Source organism: Mercenaria mercenaria, chromosome 2, assembly GCF_021730395.1.
Source record: "Mercenaria mercenaria strain notata chromosome 2, MADL_Memer_1, whole genome shotgun sequence".
NCBI lineage: Eukaryota > Metazoa > Mollusca > Bivalvia > Venerida > Veneridae > Mercenaria > Mercenaria mercenaria.
Genome location: NC_069362.1, coordinates 32,268,834 through 32,282,037, shown reverse-complemented (window position 1 = coordinate 32,282,037; position 13,204 = coordinate 32,268,834). Strand labels below are relative to the sequence as shown.

The 13,204-nt window shown below is 38.6% G+C and overlaps 1 protein-coding gene across 1 annotated transcript in view; it reads left to right on the top strand.

The window, feature by feature from the left end:
• Positions 1-13,204, top strand: part of LOC123563651 (cAMP-dependent protein kinase regulatory subunit) — a 63,844-nt gene that overhangs the window by 44,336 nt on the left and 6,304 nt on the right. Inside the window, exons 6-9 of the mRNA XM_053525124.1 lie at positions 6,632-6,690; positions 7,442-7,501; positions 11,013-11,073; positions 12,668-12,789. Of these exons, the coding sequence (XP_053381099.1) occupies positions 6,632-6,690; positions 7,442-7,501; positions 11,013-11,073; positions 12,668-12,789 (302 nt within the window). The remainder of the gene's footprint in view (positions 1-6,631; positions 6,691-7,441; positions 7,502-11,012; positions 11,074-12,667; positions 12,790-13,204) is intronic.

The following is a 13,204-nucleotide window of genomic DNA, read 5'->3' as shown; positions in this document are numbered from 1 at the left end:
TAGAGGTCACAATTTTGACCCAATCTTAATGAAACTTGGCCAGAATGTTACCCTCCATAAAGTCTTGGACGAGTTCGATATTCGGTCATCTGGGGTCAAAAACTAGGTCACCAGGTCAGATCAAAGGAAAAGCTTGTTAACACTCTAGAGGTCACATTTTTGGCCCATTCTTAATGAAACTTGGTCAGAATATTACCCTCCATAAAATCTTGGATGAGTTCGATATTGGGTCATCTGGGGTCAAAAACTAGGTCACCAGGTCAAATCAAAGGAAAAGCTTGTTAACACTGTAGAGGCCGCATTTATGACTATATCTTCATGAAACTTGGTCAGAATGTTAATATTGATGATCTTAAGGTCCAGTTTGAATCTGGGTCATGTAGGATTAAAAACTAGGTCACCTGGTCAAATCAAAGGAAAAGCTAGTTAACACTGTAGAGGCCACATTTATGACCATATCTTAAAGAAACTTGGTCAGAATGTTTATCTTGATGCTCTTTAGGTCAAATTTAAACCTGGGTCAGCTTCGGTCAAAAACTAGGTCACTAGGTTAAATCAAAGGAAAAGCTTGTTAACACTGTAGAGGCCACATTTATGACTATATCTTCATGAAACTTAGTCAGAATATTAAACTTGATGATCTTTAGGTCAGGTTTGAATCTGGGTCATGTTGGGTCAAGAATTAGGTCATGGGGGCAAATCAAAGGAAAAGCTTGTTAACACTCTAGAGGCCACATTTATGACTGTAACTTCATGAAACTTAGAATGTTAAACTTGATGATCTTTAGGTCAAGTTCAAATCTGGGTCATGTTGGGTCAAAAACTAGGTCACGGGGTCAAATCAAAAGAAAAGCTAGTTAACACTGTAGAGGCCACATTTATGAACATATCTTGATGAAACTTGGTCAGAATGTTAATCTTGATGATCTTTAGGTCAATAGGTCAGGTGAGCGATACAGGGCCTTCATGGCCCTCTTGTTTGATGTAAATGAGATGTGGAAACAAAATTTGTAGTCCTGTTTGGTGCCATATAACCTATACTGTGTTGGTGCACCGTAAAACCCAAATAAATAAATAAATGACTTTAGCATTATGCATTGACTTGAGTTACAGATACTGACTATAGCATTATACACTGACTTGAGTTAGACACTGACTTGAGTTACAGACATTGACTTAAGCATTATGCACTGACTTGAGTTACAGACACTGACTATAGCATTATACACTGACTTGAGTTAGACACTGACTTGAGTTACAGACACTGACTTTAGCATTATGCACTGACTTGAATTACAGACACTGACTTGAGTAACAGACACTGACTTTAGCATTATGCACTGACTTGAGTAAAACACACTGACAGTGCAATTACTTGAGGATAATGCACTGATTCTAGTGTCTTCTACTGACTTGAGTATCATGCACTGACTTGAGTATTGTACACTGAATTTAGTATTGTGTGTAAACTTCATATCTTCCATAGACTCAAAAACTAGAGTATTGTGCTCTTAAGTGATAGTGTGCACTGACTTCAGTAGTGTGCAATGCACTGACTAAAGTAGTGTGCACTGACTAGAGAAGTGTGCACTTGACTTAAGTAGTGTATACTGACTTAAGTAGTGTGCACTGACTAGAGCGTTATGCACTGACTTGAGTTACAGACATGTACTTGAGCATTATGCACTGACTGTGTACTGACTTGAGTAGTGTGCACTGACTAGAGAAATGTGCACTGACATTATTAGTGTTCACTGACTTCACCAGTGTGTACTAACTTGGGTAGTGTGCACTGACTTTAGTAGTGTGCACTGACTTGAGCAGTGTACACTGACTTCAGTATTGTGCACTGACTTTGGTAGTGTGCACTGACTTGAGTAGTGTATACTGACTTGAGTAGTATGCACTTGCTAGAGAAGTGTGCACTGTCTTCAGTAGTGTGCACAAGCTAGAGAAGTGTGCACTGACTTGAGCAGTGTTCACTGACTTTAGTAGTATGTACTGACATGAGTAGCATGCACTGACTTACGTAGTGTGCACTGACTTGAGTATGATGGTATCATGCATTGGCTTTAACAGTGTGCACTGATTGGTATTGTGCATTTTGCAAAGACTTGAGTAACGTGCACTAACATGACATATCGTGCACTGACTAGTATTTTGTTTGCAAAAAAAAATATATTGATATTTATGTGTTGGCCAAAACATTAAATTTGTAGATTTCACCTTTGTATTTTTATATGTCTAGTAGCTTTTTGTCACTGGTATACAAATAGGTTCTACTCATCAAACTGCTACCATTGTGTGAAACTTATAGGTAGTAGCTAACGTTTTATTTGCACTTTACTATTCAACATTAATCAGTTATTTTGTGTCCATACTTTTCTATATATTGAACTGCACTGTGCAATTTCTGTAACAGTGATTTTTATTAGCTCTGTGTCAAATTCGTCATGGTATAAATGTCATAAAATTGGTATAAACACACAAATGATTCACCTCTTATAAATAGCTGAATAAAATAGATGATTCATCTAAGAATACATTCTTGCTTTGATACTGAATAACAGACAGGAAATGAGGAAGAGTGAGATTGATCTTGAGGTACATCTATAGAAGTGATTATAGTGTACATTTGAGAATATTTGTGAAATGTAGGTCATTACTACATTGTCATTGTTTGTATTACAAGAACAGTAAAACCTTTTGTTAGTACCTGTGGGAAATGACAAACACAGTCTTGTTAACAGGTTGTCTCTCAGAAACAGTAAAATTGCACCTATATAAATGAGAAAATGTAGTCCTTTCAAAGCAAGTTATGTAATTAACATTTAAACCTTAATAAGACCGTAAGGTATAGACTAGATCTTTTAGGTCATACTCTTGGCAGTTTTTGGCACTAAGTCTTGTTGACCTTGAAGTTAAACAGCATTGATGAGTTAGCAAGTACAATTGTGTGTGTGTCCTATTTCAACTTCATCTTTTCCAGAGTATGTCACTATGACAGTCATATTATCTAAGATCAAATATTTTTCAATCAACATCCTAACACTGATTTGTTGAATCAACTATGTTATCTACAGTGTTTGTAAAATAAATGTGACTACTATGTGAGGAGGACGTTTCGAGTTAGCTTCATGGTACACCTAGGGCAGCTACGTAAAGGTAAGCCAATGTAGCTAGCAACCTCTCATTATTCACTGGTACACCTAGATCACCTACTGTAAAGGTAAGCCAATGTAGCTCACAACCTCTCATTATTCACTGGTACACCTAGATCACCTACTGTAAAGGTAAGCCAATGTAGCTCGCAACCTCTCATTATTCACTGGTACACCTAGGGCAGCTGCTGTAAAGGTAAGCCAATGTAGCTAGCAACCTCTCATTATTCACTGGTACACCTAGGGCAGCTGCTGTAAAGGTAAGCCAATGTAGCTCGCAACCTCTCATTATTCACTGGTACACCTAGGGCAGCTGCTGTAAAGGTAAGCCAATGTAGCTAGCAACCTCTCATTATTCACTGGTACACCTAGGGCAGCTACTGTAAAGGTAAGCCAATGTAGCTAGCAACCTCTCATTATTCACTGGTACACCTAGATCACCTACTGTAAAAGTAAGTCAATGTAGCTAGCAACCTCTCATTATTCACTGGTACACCTAGATCACCTACTGTAAAGGTAAGCCAGCCCACCCGCTTAGTCACGTAGGTAAGACGTGATCTACGGATGGGGGGGTCGCGAGTTCGATCCTCGGCGGCGTCATGTTTCCGGACTATTTGATACAACGACATTGTAGTCTGAAATCATTAGTCCTCCACCTCTGATAATCCATGTGGGAAGTATGGCAGTTTACTTGCGGAAACAGGTGTGTACTGGTACAGAATCCAGGAACACTGTTAGGTAACTGCCGCCGTTACATGACTGAAATACTATTAAAACGGCGTAAACCAAAACGAAACGAAAAAGGTAAGCAATGTAGCTTGCCAGCCTCATTATTCACTGGTACACCTGGGCACTACTGTAAAGGTAAGCCAATGTAGCTACAACCTCTCATTATTCACTGGTACACCTAGGGCAGCTACTGTAAAGGTAAGCCAATGTAGCTAGCAACCTCTCATTATTCACTGGTACACCTAGATCACCTACTGTAAAAGTAAGTCAATGTAGCTAGCAATCTCTCATTATTCACTGGTACACCTAGATCACCTACTGTAAAGGTAAGCCAGCCCGCCCGCTTAGCTCAGTAGGTAAGAGCGTTGGTCTACGGATCGGGGGGTCGCGAGTTCGATCCTCGGGCGGGGCGTATGTTCTCCGGACTATTTGATAAACGACATTGTGTCTGAAATCATTAGTCCTCCACCTCTGATAATCCATGTGGGGAAGTTGGCAGTTACTTGCGGAGAACAGGTGTGTACTGGTACAGAATCCAGGAACACTGGTTAGGTTAACTGCCCGCCGTTACATGACTGAAATACTGTTGAAAAACGGCGTTAAAACCAAAACGAAACGAAAAAAGGTAAGCCAATGTAGCTTGCAGCCTCATTATTCACTGGTACACCTAGGGCAGCTACTGTAAAGGTAAGCCTATGTAGTTAGCAACCTCTCATTATTCACTGGTACACCTAGATCACCTACTGTAAAGGTAAGTCAGTGAAGCTAGCAACCTCTCATTATTCACTGGTACTCTTATATCACCTGCTGTAAAGGTAAGCCAATGTAGCTCGCAACCTCTCAATATTTCACTGGTACACCTAGGGCAGCTGCTGTAAAGGGAAGCCTATGTAGTTAGCAACGTCTCATTATTCACTGGTACACCTATATCACCTACTGTAAAGGTGAGTCAGTGTAGCTTGCAACCTCTCATTATTCACTGGTACACTTAGATCACCTGCTGTAAAGGTAAGGCAATGTAGCTCGCAACCTCTCATTATTCACTGGTACACTTAGATCACCTACTGTAAATGTAAGTCAATGTAGCTCGCAACCTCTCATTATTTACTGGTACACCTAGATCACCTAATGTGAAGGTAAGTCAATGTAGCTTGCAACCTCTCATTTTTCACTGGTACACCTAGATCACATACTGTAAAGGTAAGCCAATGTAGCTTGCAACCTCTCATTATTCACTGGTACACCTAGATCACCTACTGTAAAGGTAAGCCAATGTAGCTAGCAACCTCTCATTATTCACTGGTACACCTAGATCACCTAATGTAAAGGTAAGCCAATGTAGCTTGCAACCTCTCATTATTCACTGGTACACTTAGATCACCTACTGTAAATGTAAGCCAATGTAGCTTGCAACCTCTCATTATTCACTGGTACACCTAGATCACCTACTGTAAAGGTAAGCCAATGTAGCTCGCAACCTCTCATTATTCACTGGTACACCTAGATCACCTACTGTAAAGGTAAGCCAATGTAGCTAGCAACCTCTCATTATTCACTGGTACACCTAGATCACCTACTGTAAAGGTAAGCCAATGTAGCTTGCAACCTCTCATTATTCACTGGTACACTTAGATCACCTACTGTAAATGTAAGCCAATGTAGCTCGCAGCCTCTCATTATTCACTGGTACACTTAGATCACCTACTGTAAAGGTAAGCCAATGTAGCTCGCAACCTCTCATTATTCTCTGGTACACCTAGATCACCTACTGTAAATGTGAGCCAATGTAGCTCCCAACCTCTCATTATTCACTGGTACACTTAGATCACCTACTGTAAAGGTAAGTCAATGTAGCTCGCAACCTCTCATTATTCACTGGTACACCTAGGGCAGCTACTGTAAAGATAAGCCAATGTAGCTCACAACCTCTCATTATTCACTGGTACACCTAGGGCAGCTACTGTAAAGATAAGCCAATGTAGCTCGCAACCTCTCATTATTCACTGGTACACTTAGATCACCTACTGTAAATGTAAGCCAATGTAGCTCGCAGCCTCTCATTATTCACTGGTACACTTAGATCACCTACTGTAAAGGTAAGCCAATGTAGCTCGCAACCTCTCATTATTCACTGGTACACCTAGATCACCTACTGTAAATGTAAGCCAATGTAGCTCGCAGCCTCTCATTATTCACTGGTACACTTAGATCACCTACTGTAAAGGTAAGTCAATGTAGCTCGCAACCTCTCATTATTCACTGGTACACTTAGATCACCTACTGTAAAGGTAAGTCAATGTAGCTCGCAGCCTCTCATTATTCACTGGTACACTTAGATCACCTACTGTAAAGGTAAGTCAATGTAGCTAGCAACCTCTCATTATTCACTGGTACACTTAGATCACCTACTGTAAAGTTAAGTCAATGTAGCTCACAACCTCTCATTATTCACTGGTACACCTAGATCACCTACTGTAAAGATAAGCCAATGTAGCTAGCAACCTCTCATTATTCACTGGTACACCTAGATCACCTACTGTAAAGATAAGCCAATGTAGCTCCCAACCTCTCATTATTCACTGGTACACCTAGATCACCTAATGTAAAGGTAAGCCAATGTAGCTCGCAACCTCTCATTATTCACTGGTACATGTAGATCACCTACTGTAAAGGTAAGCCAATGTAGCTAGCAACCTCTCATTATTCACTGGTACACCTAGATCACCTACTGTAAAGATAAGCCAGTGTAGCTCGCAACCTTTCATTATTCACTGGTACACCTAGGGCAGCTACAGTAAAGGTAAGTCAATGTAGCTGGCAACTTCTCATTATTCACTGGTACACTTAGATCACCTACAGTAAGTCAGAGAAGTTTTAATGTAGACCTTAAGAATCATGAATGATTTCAGTATAATAAACATTATTAAAAAAAGGAATCTATGCAAAGCATTTGATTCGTCACTTTAGAATATTACCTGAATCTGTGTGATGCTAAATATCATGTACCATGGAAGATACATCACCACAAAAATCATTTATCATGTTTGTTGCTGCTGGAGAATAAAATGAAGCATTACATGTTAAAATATATTTGTTATGGTTAAAAGCACTTAGCTTTAAGATACTTTAGCTGTTGGGGAAATAAAATAATTTCACAAATGTATTATGTTAATTGAAATCAATCATTTAGATATTTGTCTGTTGAAACAGTAGAAGCTTGCATGCTGGTAATCTGACATTAGTGTATTCAGTTGGAAGGTAGGAGACAGGATTAGAGGGTAGGTGACGGGAAGTTCAGATAGAGGGTAGGTGACGGGAAGTTCAGTTAGATGGTAGGAGACAGGAAGTTCACTTAAGAGGGTAGGAGACAGGAAGTTCAGCTGCAGGGTAGGAGACAGGAAGTTCAGTTAGATGGTAGGAGACAGGAAGTTCAGTTAAGAGGGTAGGAGACAGAAAGTGGAATGGTTTTATGTATTAATCTCTGTATTTATGTGCTGTTTACTGACACTAAATGATACAGCTATGTCTAGTCTGTTTTCTTTTTATTTTAGGCTAAAGGAGATGTCAAATTATGGGGTATTGACAGAGACAGTTATCGTAGAATTCTTATGGTAAGTGCTGGTATTGAGATTATATTCTGCATATCATGCGATAATGAGGTCTTAGAATATAATTAAAGGCAATGTATATAATACTCTATAGTAACTAATAATGAGGTCTAAGAATATAATCACAGGCGATATGTGTATGCTTTGTAATGGTTAGTAAGGGAGTCATGGGATATACTTGCGGGCTTGGTGTATATACTCCATGACAGTTGATAAGGAGGTCTTGGAATATAATCACAGGCAAGGTGTTTAAACTCGGTAATGGTTGATAAGAAGGTCTTAGGATCCTGCCAGCGTGGTGTATATACTCCGAAATTGTTGATAAAGAGGTCTTAGAATGTAATAGTGGGTGAAGTGTATATAAGACATAGCGGTTGATAAGGAGGTCTAAGAATATAACCATGTTCGAGGTGAATATACTCCATAATGATTGACTGAAGAACTAATGTCTAAATAGGACTGGGATGATTACTTGGTTAATCGAGTCCGATTCAATTACTAGGTGGAACCGGTTTCAATTTTGCAAAACCGCTAATCGCTCTCAAACAATAAACATCCTACAATCCCAATAAAATTTATATTACTTTATCTTTATACATTTCTTTGACCAGCACATAGACCTGCAGTATATTTCCGCTAAAACATATCAGCATAATCAATAGTCTCTGATTTGCCTGTCATTGTATATTTAAAATAAAATGCACCAAAATATGACTTACTATTACACTGCTTGCAAACGATAAAGTCCGTAAGTTCCTAATGAAGTCAGCTGCCAAAAGTACCTTGATACGGTCGTCAGAAAAGAAAACAGCATTTTCAATATGGAGGCCGATTAACCAGTTCGATTCGATTTCATACAAATGATTAACCGGTTTCAAAATTTTGAAATCGTCCCAGCCCTAGTCTAAAGTCATTCTTTCTGTTGTGGTGAAGATGTCTTTTACTTGTGGAGTACAGGTTAACAGTGGTAGTGTCTCCGGGAACACTTAGAGTTGTTTAATACTGAAATACTGTCAAATTAGTGTTAAACTCTACCAAGCTAACAATCAAACAAACCACTTATTTATCCTGGTATAGTGTTGGTATCTTCATCAATTAATATGTACAAAACTAAAAAGGGATGTAAAATGAAATTCTCCTGTGACATCTCCTACCACCAGTAGCATACAAAGCATTTTCAGTTTAAAAACTAGGCTACAAACTTTGAGATACCTATCCATGTATACAATCAGCTTGATTATAGCAGAATCTTTTGTAAGCATCATGTTTCAATTGTGTTCTGTTGAATATTTATTGGAGTTGTTTTGCTTTGATCTTATGACAGTGGTATGATTTATTGATTTTAAATGCAACTGTGGACATATCATTGATGTAGGTTTCGCACAGTTATGAAATATAACAGTGACTTATAAATATAACTCTTTGTGAAAAATTCTGTCTGCTGTGTTACACATCTCTGCCAACTGCCCCATTTAAAAGCTAGGGCGTCAATTCTCATGAAGTAAATGGTAAATTGAGGGAGATACCAGAAACAGTCTTAACCTTTAAGCTGCTAGCGGCAAGTGGTTTTGCCGCTGCTGTGCAGGCTGATCATTGTCTGTACTGTTCGCTATTCACTCAGTAAATTTTCAGTGAACTCCCTTTCAAATAATAAATAGACAGGTACTGTCCAAATTGAATGATAGACCAGCCCATTTTAGAAAGTTAGCAGGGTAAAGGTTAAAAAGAAATGCAAGAGAGTTATTATAAGCAGCTGTTCTCTTGGTGTCCACCAAGGATGGTCAAGTAATTTGAAACGGTTTATTGTAACACAGAAAGTAATTTATTGCTATATTAGGAATTTGTTTGACAAAAATAACACTTTTAGCTAGTCTTGATTAGTTTAGTATAACCAGAGCTTACTGTTTGCCTGTTAGAATTAGGTTAAATGCCTTTTAACAGTATTCCTGGATTCTTTACCAATATTAAGCCGTTCTCAGAACATGCTGAAATCTTTCCCACATCAGTAAGACATTGAGGACAAATTACTTCACATCTATTGTCTTCTCTCAAGTTACCATGGAAACAGTTCAACATGCCAAGGGATCAGACATTTGACCTCTACATTGCCCGTCTTTTTCTTGACATGAACAAAATATGGTCCAGTTGTTTCCAGGAAGCTGTTTCCCAGTGATTGAATTGTTTTGTATTGCTTAGATTATATAAGGAAAGAGTCTACAGATAGAAATAAGAATATTGGTCTCTTGGGTTTCAATTATCTGTCTTCAGTTATTTGTCTAGAGGGAAGCTTATTGCAAGAACTTCAGATTTGTGTCAGGTATTTGTAACATAACTCAGGCTCTTTGTCTTCTTTTGTCTCCTATGTTTGCTTACAAAACACATTTTTAGCGGTCAGATTTCAAATTCATCAAGAGGTAAGCATCTGATAAGCAGTTCCTAAAAGAAAATTAAAATCTGAGTGTACAGTTAGTTGCAATAACTGCCTTGGTAGCACAAGCTTTGAGTGCCGGAGGTATTGGGTTTGTTCTCTGGCTGCGTCATACTAAAGACGTGAAAAATGGTACTAGTAGCTTCATAGCTTGCCGATCAGCATTCAGAAGGTAGTATTAGGACTGGTGTCCATATTATGTGACTGGGTGAGGTATCATTTCTTGTGTCTACAGCGTGATATTCCAGTGATGCAACACTACAAAGTAGGGAATTGTGCTCACTGCTACAAGTAGACAAAGTTGTTTACTGAAAAATTGTTGAAAGAAGCCGTTTAACCTGAACACACACACACACTCACATTGCCTAGCCTTTGCTAAACAGCCAATGGCAACGTATCATACACAGTATAACAACTGTCAAGAAATGTTTTTTTCAGCACTGGTCATATGTTACTTCATGATACTCTGATAGTTTGGTGTTATGTACTTTAACCTTTAGCCTGTTGGCGGCAAGTGATTCTGCCTTTGCGACCAGTGCAGACCAAGGTCAGCCTGCACATCTGTGCAGGCTGATCATGGTCTGCACTGCTCGCTATTCAGTACGAAAATTTTCAGTGAGCACCCCTTCGAATAATAAATGGTATTGCCCAAATTGAATAATGGACCAGTCCATTTTAGAAATTTAGCAGGCTAAAGGTTAAAAAAAGATGTCTTGTTATGTACATCTGCCAGAACCACCAGACAGTTTACAAAATAAGTTCCTTATCTGAAACTTAGTTTATTAGCTTCTATGAAATTAAGTGGCAGACAGATGGCTGATGTACTTCAGTAAAAAAAGAAACATTAATAGATTCTTCAGTCTGGAAGTCTGAATCAGTATGTCGAAGTACCTCTTCATTACCTGTAACCCATGAAATATAAGTCTGAAACATGATAGCTACAACATTCAGGCGTCATAGATCTTGATCTTCAATGAATGAAATGCCAAGTCACACTGACACAGCAGCTTTTAGCAGACAGATGACGATGCATTACTTAGCTTTACTTAATGAACAAGATAAACATATAGATTTACTGTTTTACAGGGTAGCACAATTAGAAAGAGAAAGATGTATGAAGAATTCCTCACTAAAGTCTCCATACTTGGTATGTATAAAGTACCCTTTCTTCAAAAATGCATGAAAAATGTTTGACACTTGTTACGGTTCCCAGTGCTCTTGTAGGATTCTTTGTTGTAAGCTTGTCAGAGTAGTTCCCCTTCCTCTATTATTAAATAAATATACCTTGCTTACTGGCATGCTACTTGATGTTCCAGTAACCAGAAATTCTTTTTGTCTCGCCCACTTTTAGTGGAAGCGAGACTAAGCGATTTAAATTCTGGCAGCGACAGCAGTGGCGGCAACAATTGGGAATAACTCAAAAACTATTACATATATTTCTTTTAAACCTTGTAGTATGATTTAGAAACTAATTTTACATCCCCATGGTGAGTCCGGGCCCCCTAGTGACCTTGGCCTTGAATAAATTATCATTTTTGTCGAGCCCGCTTGCGGAAGCGAAGACATAATTGTCCAAATGGCTGTTCGGTGTATGTCCGTGCATTTGTGCGTCCGTCCGGATTCGTTTGTCCAGACCATAACTTTGACATGCATGGAGCAATTTTGTTTATATTTGGCATGAATGTGAATCTCAGTGAAATGGAGTGTCATGTGCAAACCCCAGGTTCCTGTCTCAAAGGTCAAGGTCACAGTTGGAGGTCAAAGGTCATTTCAGATCTTGTCCGGCTTATAACTTTGACATGTATTGAGGAATCTTGTTTATATTTGGCATGAATGTTAAACTCGGTGAGATTGAGAGTCATGCGCAAACCTCAGGTTCCTATCTCAAAGGTCAAGGTCACAGTTGAAGGCCAAGGGTCATGTCATATCTTGTCCGACCCATAACTTTGACATGCATTGAGGAATCTTGTTTATATTTGGCATGAATATTTAACTCAGAGACAGACTCTATCTCAAAGGTCAAGGTTACAGTTAGGCGTCGAAAGGGCGGCTTGACATGTTGCCCATGGGCATCTAGTTTAGATTTTTTTGAGGCCTTTGAAAATTCACAAAAATGAAAATTTCTCAGAAACTGTTACATATATTGCTTTGAAATCTTGTAGGATGGTACAAAAACTCATTTTACATCCCATGGTGAGTCCCGGGCCCTTTAGTGACCTTGACCTTGAAGAAATAAGTACCTTTTAGATTTTTCTGACACCTTCACAAAAATTACAATGTCTCAAAAATTGTTACAAATATTGCTTTGAAACGTTGTAGGATGGTTCAAAGTTTTATTTTATACTCCCATGATGAGTCCTCGGCCCCTTAGTGACCTTGACCTTGAACAAATAAGCATTTTTTTACGCCTTTGAAAATTGCCCTTGAGCGAGATACTTTCTGGTGGTGGCCTTGTTTGTATATAAGAAATAACTTGTTAACCTTTGTTGGTCATTGGCAGTCTTTAACCTAAATTAGAACTTTGGGTACTTCAGTTACAACTTAAGACATATTATAGCTGTTAAATAAATGTACAAATGCACATTAAACAAAACATTAACTGTAGTTTTAATGATATAATTTAGAAAACTACTGAATCAGTTTGAATGTTTTCTTTTACTCAAGGCATTATTAGCTGCTGTATGGTAAAGATTTGGGTTTTGCTGATCTTTTCATATGATAATTGAAATGTAATATTTCAGAGAACCTTGACAAGTGGGAGAGATTGACGGTTGCAGATGCTCTAGAACCTGTACAGTTTGAAGATGGTCAGGAGATTGTCCGGCAGGGAGAACCTGGAGATGATTTCTTTATTATACTCGAGGTTTGTTTTCCTTGGGATCTTTTCAGGATTAAGGCAGCTCGGTTCCAAGTTGAAAGGGATATGTATATGTTTTAGGGACTGTGATATTGAATAAAGTCTCCCTACAATTAGAGTAGTATGACTGTACAAAGAGCTATAAAAATAAATAGATTGGCAACTTGAAAGGCATATAGAGTAAATCTCACCAACATAACATGACAACTGAATGAGCTTGCTGTCTGCAAATGATTTTGCCTTTGCAACCAGAGCAGACCAAGATCAGCCTGCACGTCCTTGCAGGCTGATCATGGTCTGCACTGTTCGCTGTTCAGTCAGTAAATTTGCAGTGAACACATCTTCAAATAATAAATGGTATTGCCCAGATTTAATGATGGACCAGTCCATTTTAGAACTTTAGCAGGCTAAAGGTTTAGTA